At 38.1% G+C, this 16,370-nt stretch overlaps 1 protein-coding gene across 1 annotated transcript in view; it reads right to left on the bottom strand.

Moving 5' to 3' along the window:
* Window positions 1–6,326, bottom strand: part of Cpb2 (carboxypeptidase B2) — a 49,024-nt gene extending 42,698 nt beyond the window's left edge. Inside the window, exon 1 of the mRNA XM_021720797.3 lies at window positions 6,198–6,326. Within this exon, the coding sequence (XP_021576472.2) occupies window positions 6,198–6,271 (74 nt within the window). The 5' untranslated portion in view covers window positions 6,272–6,326. The remainder of the gene's footprint in view (window positions 1–6,197) is intronic.
* Window positions 6,327–16,370: the final 10,044 nt, after the last annotated feature.

Below are 16,370 nucleotides of genomic sequence, written 5' to 3' on the forward strand. Positions count from 1 at the left end.
TAGCATTTTTATGCAAAAATGTCACATTCTATGAGTCTTTTGATTCCATTTCTCACCGTTGCCACTTTAGCTGTGGCTTTACCAGTTCACTTCGTGCATACCACTGTTTTCTCCAAGCTTCTAAAAACCATCCTAGCAGAATGTTAGTACTATCTCTGAAGGATCTAATTAGAATGTCAGGGGTATTAGTCCCTTTTAACATGCCTAACACTTCCATACCCAGGTTGCTCCATGACTTTGCCCTAGTTATTCATCTATTGCCCGTTTCAAACCCAAGTCAGTTCTTAGGCCCAAAAATTCTTTCTGAAGGAAGAGTCAGATCCCCACAAGGAAAGACCCTACAATAATACAGAAAGCATCCCACAAGATCAAGACTCCTGCAGACCTATCCCAAATAGACCTTTGGCAACTTATTCAGGTAGTGCTACATACTACAGAAAGGGGGGAAACTAAGATACTTTGAGACCTGTTTGATGTAGAGTCAAATATAATGATGAAATCTGGGGCCCTGGAGTTCTAGACTAAGTCCAATTCATAGTAGGTGCACTAGGTCCACAAATCCCCCAATGATCATTACCCTGTTCCCCAAATGTATAACTGAAATGGAAGTACATAGTAGTTGGCAGAACCCCCACATTTATCCCTTACTATTAAGGTAAACGCTATAACAATGGAGTGGGGGGAGGAAATCTCTGAAACTTTAAAAAATAAGTTAGGAAATGTTGAAGAGTATAATTATACAAAAGGTTAAAACTTTACCATCAAATATTTTGATACATTTGAGTTTATATTGTGGTGAACTGAACTTTTCCTACTTGATTTTGATCAAAGTGCCATTAGGTAATACAATGAAGGTCAGTCAGATCATCCTATGCAGAGTTTATAATGTTTGAAAGTTAATTTCATAACTCTGTGCCCCCTTACTTATCAGAGAGAGGCTATAAAAAACAGAGAAGAGAAGCAAGATTTGTGAAGTAAGTTGGTGTTTCTTTGGAGCAAGTTGTTCTTTGGCACCACCACCTTCCAGAGGGGATGGAGTTTTGGTGCTACTAGTCCCTTCACCTCCCCCTAGCAGGGAGGACTTTGGCAAGAAAGTTCCATGTTTCCTCCAGTTTAGGCATGCAAGGATTGGCACCTTGGTTTCTCCCAAGAGAGCTAAACCAGCATATGTCATCTTATACACAGGGACATATAAATGCAGAGAGATGCAAGATGCTGGCGGGATTAAAAGTTGGGCAGTTATGACCCAGATGCTGTCCAATAGGGCCATCTACAGGGGGAAGAGAATCTCAGCAGAGGATCCAGAGGACCAAGCAAAATTCTCAGGAGTGAAAGATGTAGTCCTAAGAGACTACCCAGAAAAAGATGGATCAGTCCTGATCCAGAGAATTCCTGAACAAGGGTAGGAGGGGTCTCCAAAAAAGTCAGGGGTGTGTAAGAAATGCAGGGTTATTTTCCTATAAAATTAAATTATGCTAAATTTGACCTGAGGAATGCCTTTGACTTCCCTAACAAAGAAGTACAACCTAATTTAGAAGGAAAACAAACTGAAAGCCTCATTTAGGTATGTTTTGTTTATTTGTTTGTTTTATTTACTTATTTTGAAAAAATATTTTTTAGTTGTAGATGTACCTTTATTTATTTGTCTTTATATGGTGCTGAGGGTTGAACTCAGGGCCTCACACATGCTAGGTGAGCGCTCTACCACTGAGCCACAACCCCAGCCCTGTTTTTTTTTAATTTTTTTTAAACATCTGGCTGTGTCTGAGCCAATCAAAGCAGTTGAGTTTCAGCTATCTGATCCAAACATGTCCAAATAAGGCAAACACCAAAAATAAACATTCAAGCTGTTTCTGTACTTCTTTTCTGTTTTCCGCACATAAATGAATGTAGCTCTCTGCATCTTTTCTGATTCTGAGGGTTGCCCAATTTCCAAATCATTCTTTGCTTAATTAAACACTGTTAAATTTAATTTAGCTAAAAGTTTTCTTTTAACAATAGAGATTGAGATATCTGAATAATATCTAATAGGACTTGATACTCTAATTTTGAAATTGAGTTTTCTTTTATTTCTTTCTTTCTTTTTAGATACTGGGGATTGTTTTAAATATATATTTATTTAGGGATAGGGTCTTGCTGAATTGCTTAGGGCCTCACTACATTGCTAAGGCTGGCTTTGAACTCTCAATCCTCCTTTCTCAGCCTCCCAAACTGCAGGGATTACAGGTGTATGCCACTGTTCCTGTTGACATTTTAACATGACCCAAAGACTGTCAGTTACTAAGAAGTGAACTGAGAAGCCATGAAATTTTCCATGCAAGTGCAGGGAGGTAGGGTGTAGTAATACAGGCCTGTACCCCCCAGTAATGCCAGCTACTAGGGAAGCTGAGGCAGAAGGATTGCAAATTTGGAGCCAGCCTGGGCAACCTAGGAAGACCCTGTCTCAAAATAAAATAGAGGGCTAGAGACGTAGCTCAGTGGTAAAGTGTTTACCCAGCACGTGCAAAGTCCTGGGTTCTATCCTCAGTATGGGTTGGGGATGGGAGCACCAGCAGAGAAAGATAATCCCACTACATAAAATGTTAGTGAAGCAGTGAGAGGTGAAAAGTAAAGATGGATTTTTATTTCATCCCTGAAATAATACAGTTATAGTGTTTACACAATAACCATTTGAGAAAAAAAATTCTTGTAGCAAAAACAAGAATAAAAAGTGCAAGTGCAATGGAATAACAACAGGTCACTTAAAAAAATTTTAGAAAGCAAAGTGATGCTTAAAGAGAATGAATAAATTGTCCAAAGCTGCATAGCAGAACTGAGGTTCCACTCTCCAGATCCTGAGTTTTTAGTATCTATGCTACACGTTCTGCCTTTTCCCCTTTAAGAATGGGATTATGTTCATCAAGGTCTGTTCCCTACTATGGTTCACAGGGGAAGGATCACACCTGTCATAATTCTGAAGGATTATGTTGAATTTGAGAAGCTGGTGAGATGCTTCTGAACAATGCAACCTAGCCCAAGGCTGCAATTTTGCTATAAGCATTACCATGTTTTTGGTGCACTGGTCTTCTGTTCTTTGAGATGAAAATAATATATCAGTAGGAGCTAAATGAAACAGAATAAACTAGTCTCCAGGTAGCCAGATAGTATATGAAGTCAACAGAAAGAACATTTCCTGTGGCCTATTAATAATTCAGAAACCCTCTATCCTCAATGCTCCTCCACTCTCCGGTTCCTTCCTACTTTTTCTCACTTTCTTTTTTTCCAAATAAATAGTCCCTGCTGACAAGCTGCACTTAGGTAATCACTGCACAATACAATTAATGACTTTGTTTACAAGATTCTAGATAGTATTTTATTTTTATTCTTTATAGTGTTTGGCCTTTAAAATCAAGTGAATATGGAGATATGTGAGTTTTTTTTTTTGGCTGCTTTTGTCTTTGGCATATGGTATTTATGCCTTTAAATTTTTTTTTTGTTGTCATTGTTCCAGGGCATTTCACTGATGAGATTTATCAAAATGCATCCACAAATCAGCCACTAAGAGATTACTTGGATATAAACTGTTATTAGGAAAATGATCACAACAAAAAGACAATAACAAAGACAGTTTAGGAAAAAGCCAGACCATTAGTTCTTTTTAGAAGGGTTTATATTCTTGCCCCCAGAAATAATTTATCAAAGGCTGTTGCTCTGAATGAAATTAGATTTCCCTTTTAGCTTTAGTAATAGCCCATTCCTGGAAAAAGCTCAGAAACAGTTGGTTTTTAAAAAATTTATTTTTACTCACAGAGAGATGAGTTTGCCATGTTATTTCTAGTGATGGGATTGGAACCAGGATTCAGTTATGCCTCTGCCAGCTCTCCCTGGCCCACACCCTCACTCCACAGGGACCCCCAAAGTGTGCACAAAGTATTGAATATTTTCAATGAGATATTATTTGGTCGATTATATTTCATTCTTCTCTTTAAGCATAATTGTCACTTTTCTGAGAACGTGCTGAAGCAAATAATAGGAAAACCATGCATGAAGAGTTTTTTCACTCATGTTTTTCATTATTTTCTCCTTCACTTCCATTATGCTTAGTCCCACTAAAACACTAGGTACTTACTTATTTTGAAGACATGTGGTAAAACCTTTGGTGGGTCTTGCAATGTGTTATCTTACCCAGGAGTTTAGTTCATTATAGAATCAAGATGGCGGCCTGAAGTCAGGGCAGGTGTGCACCTGTGATCCCAGCTGCTCAGGAGGCTGAGTTGGGAGGATCCATCCAGCCCAGGAGTTCAGGGTCAGCCTGGGCAACCTACTCAGACCTTATTTTAAAAAAAATATATGGCGGCCTAGATGTGAGCATGTGTACCAAGATCCCATGGTCTGCTACAGGCAGCTCCGAGGATAGTTATGTTGTGCTGGTTCTGAGGCCATATGTACACCTGCCAGTAGGAGAGGTCTTCCAGCCTCTGCCTCTCTTCCAGGCTATTTTCCCAATGGACTATCTTTTTAAATTCACTGTGACTAAAGCTGACTTCCCTTCAAACTGGCTCCTCATTTCTAGATTCCTTAGAAGTCATGCTATGCAGTATAGGATTGAAACAAGGCTGAAGTTTAGATTTCTAACCAAATCTAAGCTCTACACTTATTGTTTGTTCTGATGATTTATTCTTTCTTCTGGAGCCCAATTTCCTCTCCCTATTAAATATGCATAAACATGACTAGTGTGTGCCTGGTGTGGTGGCGTACACCTGTGGTTCCAGCACTATAGGCAGGAGGCTGTCTTGAGTCCAGGAGTTCAGGGTCAGTCTAGGCAACATAACAAGATCCTGTCTCAGAAAAAAGAAAAAGAAAAAAGAAAAAAAAATCCTAGGGTGTAGGATTGTAAGCAATTAAACAGGGAACACTGCTCAGTGTCCAGAACAAATAAAAACATAGGTGCTAAATAACCATAGTTTTCCTTCCTTTCTGCTCACTGTCAGTGATACTGTCACTGTCGACATTAACCAAGTTGGACGTGATATAATCGATTTTCTTTCCTTCCTCTTTTTTTCCCTTAATTAAAGTCAATCATCAACTTATAGGCTATTAAAGCTAGCAAAGACCTTAGAAATCACAGTCATCTGATAATGTTGGTAAAATACAGAGACAAGTCACCAATTATTCTAGCAATTCTGACTCCTATATCAGTTCAATAACAAACACTATTTCACAATTTACTTGATATTCAACAATTACATTGAACAAAAATGAATCTATCAACTCTTCAGTAATCATATATAGGCACAGCTTTGGGCCTATGATCTAAGCTCTATTCTCTGAACTATTGTTCTATGCTTATTTATTCAGAAAAGAGTGTTTGGTAGAATTTTCCCTGCTTTCTGATATGTTCTTTTGTTACACATTCCTTCTGTCTTTGCTGTTCACAAAAATGAGGAGAGGAATCTGACTCAGAGAGATAATTAGAAAAGAAAAAAAAACCATAGAAGCAAAAAGAAGGAAAAAAGAAAGAAAAGAAAAAAATAACACAGTTCCAAAGGAAGCAATATTAATTTTGAAAAACATAAGAATTGACTAGTTGGTAAATTCCAACAATACATCTACCCTGGAACTATTCACTCCATGTATTTATAGGCTCTAGCATGAGTTCATTTGTGTTCTTCTAAGTAGTTTATAATAGAATATCTAAGGGAATCATTCTACTAGTCAAAAATAAGAATTAGATGTATTCATGTATGTGTCCTTTAAAACATAGCTCTTTTTCCTTTCGTATTTCATGCATGATTCAAATATTTTAAAGACTTTACCCTCTTCTCCATCTTATGGACAAGAGAAAAATAAATGATCTATAGTTAAATCTCTACACAAAGACAGGAAATATATAAATCATGTGATCTCTTAGTTAGGATACAAACAAATGCCTTTATAAAAGATTCCATGTTATTATTATTCATAGCCACTGAATATTCTGTCATTCAGGATTCTCCTGTAATAAAAGTAGATCCAGAAAAGCAAAAAGACACTATCTCTAATGATAGTCCATTGTACTGACATCCACTTCTTTATCAGGACAACTTGAAAATTGTCCAAGAGAGCTGGACTTCAAGCTTTCACAATTTGTTCCCCAAACCCCTACCCTGACTCCATTCAATGAGAGATAATAAAGCAAGGAAAACAGCCCCAAATAGTGTAGGGATCTAGTGAGTTACCTTTGAAAGGCAAAGCCATGCTGCTTACAGAGGAGAACGACAGCTATGAGCAGGCCAAGGCAATGAGGCTTCATCCCCGCAGAGATTTGCTGTACAACAGAATTCTCTGGAAGAAGGGCTCTGAGAGCTGATTGCATAAGTCTTCTTTACATACTAGTTAAAATATAACAGCATGTTCCCTTTCTGTGTTTCATTCCTGTGGCTCAGTCAATTGAGCTTCCATTTCTATTCCCTGAAAGAGAAATGCACATTTATTTAATTGGGTGGCTGTTTGGTAAGTGAACCCTCAGAAAGAAAGTAGTTCTTAGTTTATATTGTCTAGAGAATGTTTAATTCCTCAGGGGGTGTCTGAACAAGAATAAAAGGCTGGTAATAGACCAGGATCTTGTCTTGTCTGATTCATTGCAGAATCACAGCCATTGAATACTGATTGATCATGTCCATCATGTCCATGTTGAGGAAGATCTTGACCAAACTACTAAAACTGTCTTCCTTGACTTTTTTTTTTTTTTTTTTTTTTTTTTTAGCTTTCAAGCTTAGATGAAGATATGAGAAGTGTGGAGGGGGTTTCCCAAAATTTGAGGCTAATATAAGGCTAAGAAGCAGAGTTTATATGGAGGATTATAGAATCTCCATTCAAAAATCTCTTTTCTTTTTTTTTTTTAAGTTTAAAACAGGTTTCACCAAGTTTCCCAGTTTGGCCTTGAACTTATAATCCTCATGCCTTAACCTCTAAAGTAGCTGGGACTATGGAAATGTGCCACAATAACTGGTGCTGAAAAATATCTTTCCTTAACCATATGGAATGAAAGGTTCACCCATAGCAAGGAATACCATGTCGTGGGGGCTGGTTCGAGCAATAGACATCAGTTAGCTTTGAATCACTTTTATTTAAGGAGGGTCACCTCAGTTGCTATCATCTAAATGAAGGCCCACTACCCATCATTTTGAAGGTTCCATTATACCAGTCCAGCCCAAGGCCATATTCATATTCTAAGTGGATAAGAGTCCTGCTACCCCTCCCCCCACTCCCATTGATAAATGCACTTGAATACTCTTGAGGTCTGGATAGGCAAAGGTGTAAAATAAACAACCTATCCACAATGAATAAATGAGAAAGACAAGAGGGAGATTTCAAACTGCTCCCTCTGAGATTCCAAATCATTCAAACAAACAATGGGTTGAGGTGACCTCAACCAAACTACTTTTATGAATCTGAATCTGCTCATACAGGAAGGGTAGACTGGAAGTCAATGAGGAAAAGATGAGTGACCAAGAAGTGGGTAGAGGGAATGGGAGAGAGGACACTTCTTTAAGTAAGTCTTTTTGACTAATTCTGAATTGGAGAGCCATGTTAAGTTTTCACATATTCAAAGCAAATAAACAAATACATTTTAAAAGGCATTCAAATGAAAGCCAATTAACCTGTGTTTCAGATGAACAACAGCCACACTGAAGAAGAGAGGGAAAAACTAACCCAAGTAACTTCTACCTTTTTTAATTTTTTTAATGCAAAAGACAACTTTAAAGAATCAAGAACTATTGTGATAGTAGAAGCAAATGTGACTCCATTTTGTTTTATGACTTCATCCTGTAAAACAACCATGCCAAGTAGAAGGGTCATGACTGGGGCAAGATGTTCTTTTCCTTTTGCTAAAGAAATCTTTAGGAACACGGAACTACCTAATGGGGCATTGTTTCTGTAACTAGGGTAATGGGGCTCTGTTTCTGTAACTGGGGTGACTGGGCTAACTGTGATTGGTTAGGCTTCCCACTGCTTGACTGCACTGTCCCGCTTCTGTAACCTGGCTTGCTTGCATTGGCTAGACCCCGCCCCCAACATCCCTTTTGCAGTTTTCAGGCTTATAAGGATCGCCCTTGCAATTGTTCGGGGCTGATCAGGGGAACAGCTTTATGTTCTGGTCAGTCACGACCCGGCGTGCTTCAATAAAGGCTTGATTTGATTATACGTGAGTGGTCTGGAAGTCAGTTTATGAAACCCCAGGAAGAAGCTTTAACTATAACACTATAATACACTGACAATTTTTTTTATTAATTTTTGTGCCAGATATTTTGTTCTATGTTTCCTTGAGAGCTCACAAAAATGAATGCATTCTGAATTGAATTTCTTCTTACTGGTGCAATTTTTAGTAATTTCCTTTAATGAAGATCTATGAAGGGTACATTCTGGGTATCTCATATTAACTTTATTCTTCCCCCACTTTCAAATATTAGTTTAGCTGCATGTAACAATGTAGTGTGACAGATGTTTCTCTGTCCTTTGGCATCTACTGTTGAATGGCAGGAATTATTGTTCCCTTTGCAGGAGAGCTGTTCATTCTATTTGAAGGCTTTTAAGGAATTATCTTTATACTGGATTCTTCTCAGATCCATTACTCTGATCTAGATGTGGACTTTTTTTTTTTTTATCTTGCTCAGTACATAGAATGTAGTTTTAATCTGAGGATTTAGATATTTCTTCAATTTTAGAAAAAAAATTTCTTCAGCTGTTGCATCTCTGCTAGTCCCTTGTCAAGGCTCCCAAAGAAGTTCCTTGATTTCTTCAAGTCCATAAAATTTGTCTCCATCTGCTCAGTTCTGAGTGAGTTTCTCAGCACTATCTTCAAATTCACTAATCCATCCTTGGAGGGCAATTTAGAACACATAGTCAATGGAGGGGATTTTTAAAATTATTTTAATGGCTATATTAATCTTCTACAACTGATTCTTTTTCATGTTTACCAATTTGGTTTTTATATCAACATTTAAAAATATTGTTTTGGTGTGAATCTGGAATTTACCCCCCAAATTCCTGTGTTCATATCAGGATCCCAGCAAGATTCAGAGGTGGGGCTTTTAGGCAATGATTAGGGCTCTGACTCATCAGTGGATGAGTCCAGCAAATGGATTAATGGCAGCTGGATGTTCTACTGGGTGGTAATTGTGGGCAGGTGGGGCATGGCTGGGGAACTGAGTCTGTGAGGGTGTGCTCTTGGGGACCCTATGTGTCCCTGACCCCTTCCTCCCTTCATCCCCAGTCTCTGCTTCCCAGGTGCCATGAACTGAGCAGTCTTCCTCTGCCACGTCCTTCCACTGTGATGTTTCTCTCTTAGTCATGGCTTGAACATCGGAAGCTGTTTATTAAAATAAATCTTTCCTCTTTTAGTTGTTCTTGTCAGGTATTTTGGTCATGGTGATAACAAGTTGACTAACACAATATGGAAAGCCATTTTATTGTTCAATCTTTTATGGATGAGATTCTTTCAGGTTTCTTTCTTTCTTTCTTGTTTGTTTTTTGTTTTTGTGCTGATGCTGAGGATCGAACCCACGGCCTCATGCATGGTACTTGGGCAAGTTATCTTATGACTGAGCTATATTCCCGTCCCTCTTTCAGATCTGTGGTTGAGAATCCTGATAATACTTATTTTAAAGTCCATTCAACACTGCTCTATAGGATTAATTGTATAGGGATATATTCATGATCTGAGTGTTGATTTTTTTTTTTTTTTTTAGCCACTTTGCTTGGAATTTATTTCTTCTGTGATTTGGAATACTGGTTTGCAGATTTATTTGGAGCCAGACATCTTCTTTTGGGTAGGAAGTTTTCATCTTCTGTTCCTGTCTGCCTGGTCTCCCGTCTCTGTGTTGCACATGCCCTCAAGTTGCCCCTGGACTTCCAATCCAGAACCCTGACTTGCAGTGCTTTTTGGAGTTTCTAAGTCATAAAAATATTGTGGCTTTCAATGGCTTGACTTAGTTACTGTCTTAGTAATTCCTGCCTTAGTTATTCCTCTATCTCCTACAAACCAGTGGCTACTTATAAACCAGTCCTATGTAGCAGTGACAGCATTTTTGTCCTTTTTAATGAGGCACATGCAGTGAAATGTGCAAACTATGTACAACTTGATTAGTCTTCAAAAATGTGAATGCTTGAGTAACCCATGCCCTACCAAGGTATAGAACATTTCCATCATCCCAGAAAGTATCTTTGTATCCCTCAGTCAAGCTTCCCTTACTCCAACAGCCACTGTTGTGATCCCATCACCATAGATTAGTTTTTTCCTCTTCCCAAACTTCATGGGATCATATGATACGTGCTCTTTTATGTCCAGCTTCTTTTGTTTAGCCTGTTTTAAAGAGCCTTCCATATGTTGCATGGGCCAGTAGCTTGTTCCTTTTTATTGCTGAGTAGCATTCCACTGTATGAATGTGTTTCTCCCTTCTTCTAATAAAGGCACCTGGATTGTTTTCAGTTTGGGACTGTACAGAAAATATGTACTTAGAATATCTAAGATTTTTGTGGATAAATGTTTTAATTTCTCTTAAATAAATATCTTGGAATGGTTTTGATGAGGAATAGGGATGTTGATTTTATAAGCAACTGTTGTAATTTTTTACAAAGTGATGAAACTGTTTTAGGTTCCCCAAAACAACATATGTTAGAGTCCTAGTTGGTCTATATTCTTTCATGCAGTCATTTGTCTTCATCTTAAGCTATTCTAGTAAATGTGTGGGTGGTCTCTAATTTTGGCTTTAATTTAAATTTCCACAATAACTAATGGTGTTGAGGAAATTTTTTTGTGCTTATTGGTCACATTTTTGTGGGGAAAAATGTAGTATTTGTTCAAATCATTTGTCCAATTTTTAATTAGATGGTTTGTGTGGGAGTTATTTATATTTTCTGAAACTCAGTCTTTTGTCTGATATATATGTATACACACACAGTAAATATATCTTCCCTTGTGTTAGGTGCAGGGCAGGCTGAACTAAGTTGTCTGCAGGGCAGGCTGAACGAATGTTAGCTGCAGAATAACCCACACGCTCAAACCCCCCTCTGTCTGGTCCTTTATCACCTGTTTGCGTCAAGTCTGAACACTCAACCCCACTCAAGGCTGAACACTCGACCCCCACCCATCTGGTACAACAGAAACCCATATCTAGCCCCTGCTCCATCTGCCTGAAGGCAGAAGATGACACTATGATCCAATCGCTGTACACCAACAAGGCAGTTTGCAGACCCAGAGACCCCATTAGATTTGGGCTATAAAAAACTCCCTCCTGCCAGGCCCCACTCTCATGCTCTTGCTCTCTCTGTCTCTCTCTCTCTCTTGCTCTTTCTCTTTTTTCTCTTGCTTTTGCTCTCCCACTCACTCTCTCCTCTTCTCTCTCTCTCTCTTTGCTCTCCCCCCTCTTTCTTCTCTCTTTCCCCTCTCTTTATTTCTCTCTCTTTTTCTCCTCTTTTGCACTGCTGCAATAAAGATCTCTTGGTCGCTCCGAGTGTTGTGGTCACTTTCCTTTCACCGTGAGAAGTTCCTTTTTTGAAAAATTCAGTTATCTTTTTATTATTAACCTGTAGGAGTTATTTATGTATTCTGGATACAACTGCCTTGTCAGATATACATCTGGTGGACAGGTTCTGACACGTCATGGCTTGCCCTTTTTTTGTTAATGTATTTTGAAGAGCAAAACTTTTTAATTTCACTGAGTCCAATTTATCAATTTTTTATTGAATGGTTAATGCTTTCTGGAAAGCATCGGCTAAGAAATTTTGAACAACTCAAGGTCATGAAAATAGTCTTGAAGTTTTTTTTATTATTCTGGCTTTTGCTTTTAGATTTATGATTCATCTCAAATTAATTTTTGTGTATTATATGAGGTCAGGATTGAGGTTTTTAAATTTACCTTATGAATATACAATTGTTTCAGCACTATTTCCTGAAAAGACCTCCCTCCTTCCCCATGAAATGCTTTGACATCTTGTGAAAAATACAATTGACTGTTCATATGGGTCTACACCCTAAGTTCGCAGTGATTTTTCTTTTTGTCACAGTAATAATAACTTGAATAGTTCTGTTTTATTTCTTGCTCCTTTTCTCTCCTTGTGCTTAAGTTTAGACATTTTCTACCAATCACCTATTCTTTTCCCAGTTATTCCAATTTGCTGATAAATGTGTTGAAAGAATTTTCATTTCTTCTACACAAACACACACACACACACACACACACACACTGTATATCTCTATACATTGATCAATCGATGGATTGATCTCTCATATATTTTATTTCTGACCCTTCTGCTTGGACTTTTGTGTTGAGTTTTCCTCTCCCTATTGCGTTATCCACTCTGATCATGCGTGTTGTCTGTGGCAACTCTGCATCTAGTTCTTTTGACCATATCCTATCTTGAAGATGGATCACCTTTCATGCTTTTTCACATGCCTGTAAATTTTTCTTGAATGACGGATGTGATGTGGGAAATAATAACATGCACCAAAGTAAATAATATCAATGCCCCCCAAAATTCACAGATCTTCTTCTCTCAGATCACCAGTGTGAAGGATTGAGCCAATCTAGGTAGGTCTGGGATTTGATGTTATTTTTATTACATTTTATTCACCATAGATTTCAAATAATTAGAGGGCAGGATCAAACCCTTTCCTCTAGGAGGTGTTGGCATCTGACTGTCTGTAAGATTTGTTTAGTTCTTCTTCCCTGCCTCCTTCTGTCAGTGGGCCCAGTATTCCCATGGGAGGGGTCTCTTTCAGCTCTCCTGCCTCTTCCCCCAGCCACAGGCAGGCACTGCCTCCTACCTAGTGTAAGGCCTGCATTCCCTGTGGGGCTTCTCTCTCCTCCCCTGCCCTGGCCTCAGACATTAGCAGCCTTGAGCACCTGAGCCTTAGAGATGTCATCTCTCAGACCTTTTGACCCTTCCCTGTGCAGATGACCACAGTCTTGTACTCTTTCCAAGACACAGAGTGCCTTTGGAATTTGTAATGGTTACTTATGTATCAACTTGACTAGACTATGGGGTGCCCAGATATTTATTTAAATATTATTTCTGTATGTGTCTGTGAAGGTGTTTAGAGATAAGATTAGCATTTGAATGTGGATGGCCTCATTCAATCCTTTGAAGGCCTCAACAGGATAAAAGAGTGAGAAAGAAAAAATTCTCTCTCTCTAACCAATCATCTCTGAGCTGGAATAACAGTCTTCTAGTGCTTTCAAACTTGTACTGGGATTGAAACTTGCATATCAACTCTCTTGGATCTCCAGTTTAGTGACTGCAGAATCTGGAAATTTTCAGCCCCTACAACCACATGAGCCAATTCCTTGTATTAAGCTTCCTTGAGTTACACACACATACACATACAACCTACCTGTATATGAGTATATATCTTTCTATGTCTTTATCTAGGTCTCTATCTATCTATCTATCTATCTATCCATCTATCACATATCTATATCTCTTATTAGTTCTTAATCTCTGTAGAACCCAGATGAATAGATGTTGCTCTCAATTTCCTGTTCTGCTCTCTGACTTTGGCAGACCCAACATATTGTGCTTCAGACAGGGTCTCTTTCTGTTCTATTGCCTCTCCTCCAATTTTGACTCATTGGTTTCCTTTGCAATATTAGTTCTCTGATGAGCTATAAAATATATGATTTTGGAGGTTATTCAGCCGATTTATTCTCACTGTTATGGTAGGAACAACATTTGTGTGCAACTTTCCAATCCTAAGCAGAAACAAAAATCTGCCAGCAAGTTTTATTGCTTTTTTTCCATGAGTTGGGAAAAAATGCAATCTGGCACCAAGGATGTCCCCAAGACCCATAGCAGTCACACTCTGGATGCCACTGCCTGCCTTGTGCCATCAGCATATGACACTGTTCTGCATTTCTGCTCCATTTGTTGTACTTAAGATTTTCTTTTATTTTCTGTCTTTTAGAGGTTAGTCCTTTAAAGCTTGAAAATATCAGTAATGTTGGAAGGCCTGTAGTCAAATTTATTAAGAACAAAAGAAACAATGTACAAATTATCAATATCAGGAATGAAAGAGGAAAATTCCTATAAATCCTAAAGACATTATAATACAATAAGAAATATTATAAATAATTTATGCTTATTAATTTGATTACCTAGATGAAATGGACAAATATTTTGAAATATAAAAAGTGTCAAAGCTCACCCAAGATGAAATCAATAACCAGAATAGCCTTGTCTCTATTTAAATAATTGAATTCACAGATAAAAATTTCTTCTCCAGTAAATTCCAAGACTGTATGACTTTACTGGTGAATTTTACTAGAAATTCAAGGACAAAATAAAAATAATTTTACCCCAAAATTAGAAGACAAAGGAACACTTTTCAACTCACTTGATGAAGCCCAAGTTAATTACCCTAACACCAAAAATTGACAAAAATATATGAAGAAGAACACTACAAACAAATGTCCCAAATGTACATGGATATAAAAATCCTTAACAAAATTTTAACAAATTTCATTTAGCAATATACCAAAAGAATAAGTCATGACCAAGTAGGATTATTATAACAATGCTAAGTTGTTTCAACATTCAAAATCAATTAAGTTAATTCACCATGTCAACAGAATAAATTTAAAAACACATACCTGGAAAAAGCATTTGACAAAATTTAGTAGTCACTTATGATATAAATATTTCAGAAAATCTGGAACAGTAGGGAAATCTCTCAGTGTGAAAGGGAGCATTTGTAGAAACCCACAGTTAACATTAACCTTAACATGGTTACTCGAGTGCTTTTCCTTTAAGTTTGCTAATAAGAGTGGTCATTCCCACCATTTTTCCCTCCTCACCCTGCAATACTGGGAATTGAACCTAGGATTGCTCCACCAGTGAGCTATATACCCAGCCCTTTCTATTTTTATTTTGAGATAGGGTCTTAACAAGGTGCTTGGGCTGGCCTCAAACTTGTGATCCTTCTGTTTCAGCTTCCAGAGTAACTGGGATTATAGGTGTGTATCACTGTGCCTGGCTCCACTTCTACCATTACTATTCAGCATTAAGTTGGAGATCTAAGGGCTGGGGATGTGGCTCAAGCGGTAGCGCGCTTGCCTGGCATGCGTGCGGCCTGGGTTCGATTCCCAACACCACATACAAAACAAAGTTGGAGATCTTAGGCACAATAACCAACAAAGGAAATAAAAGGCAGATATAATTAAAGATTAATTAACCTATCTTTTATTCACCAATGACATTATCAGTTACAAAGAAATTCCAGTGAATATACTAAAATGTTATTAGAACTAAAAAGCTTAGCAAATTTCAAAAAGCCAAGGTCAGTTTGTAAAAGTCAGTTATATTTCTATATACTAACAATGATTAAATGAAAAATGAAGGTTAAGAGTACCATAAAAAGGTCAAATTTTTAGAAGATAAGTGTTTCAAATACGTGTAAGATAAAAGCTGAAGAGAAATTATGATGACCTATATAAAAGTATATCATATTCATGGATCAGAAGACTCTACTTTGTCATTTTGGCAATTCTCTCCAGACTGATCTTTAGATCCAACATGATCTCCAATCAAATTTTCAGTAACCTCTTTTATAGAAATTGACAGGTTATTCAAAATTTTTGTTCAGAACTACTCTTTCATACGTCTCTTGCATTCCTAAATATCTTTTTTGGAAGACCAACAAACAAGGTCCTGACCATTCTTTACCGAAGCCACTTCTCAGGTTGTTCTGTCAGTGAAGAATTTTGAGGGATGAGCTAATGTTTCACTCTGGGACAAAAAATAAGCTTGCTTACAGCTTGATTTTTAAAAAAGAAAGAAAGAAAGAGAGAAAGAAAAAGGACTCCTCAAACCCAGCATTTCTCTCCTGCAGTACAATCATCGCATGTGTGGATGTCTGCCTGGGATCATGTTGACATGGGTCCTGACTGCCAAGCCACGCAGCTGGCCTGCTGGTCCCTGCTGAGAAGCTGCAGCAGAGCAGTGGAGCACTGGAGTGGCAGCCCAAATGGGTTGGAGTCCAGGTGGTAAGAACTGCTGGCAGCTTCATCAGACTCACCATACAGGCAAGGCAAGCCACTGCCCATGTGACCCAAGGCACATCAACTTGTCATCCTTCAGCAGCCAGACCTGGGCACTGTTACAAAAGCCCGCTGCACACCACAGTGCAGCCTCATCCCATTACCTCAACCTCCAGCTTTCTGAGCTTCCCTAAGAAAATGGAAGTGGGGCAGACTTGAATGAAAGTTGGGACTCAATCATTAACCAATAGTGTTAGTATGTTTCCAAGCCCTAATTAGCATATTGAACCAATAGCAGTGAACCAAGTGTTATATAAATGCCTAGATTAGCATACTCTAATGGAGAAAACCTGCTATTGCACTGCAAGAGTTCTG

This window comes from Ictidomys tridecemlineatus, chromosome 6, assembly GCF_052094955.1.
Source record: "Ictidomys tridecemlineatus isolate mIctTri1 chromosome 6, mIctTri1.hap1, whole genome shotgun sequence".
Lineage (NCBI taxonomy): Eukaryota > Metazoa > Chordata > Mammalia > Rodentia > Sciuridae > Ictidomys > Ictidomys tridecemlineatus.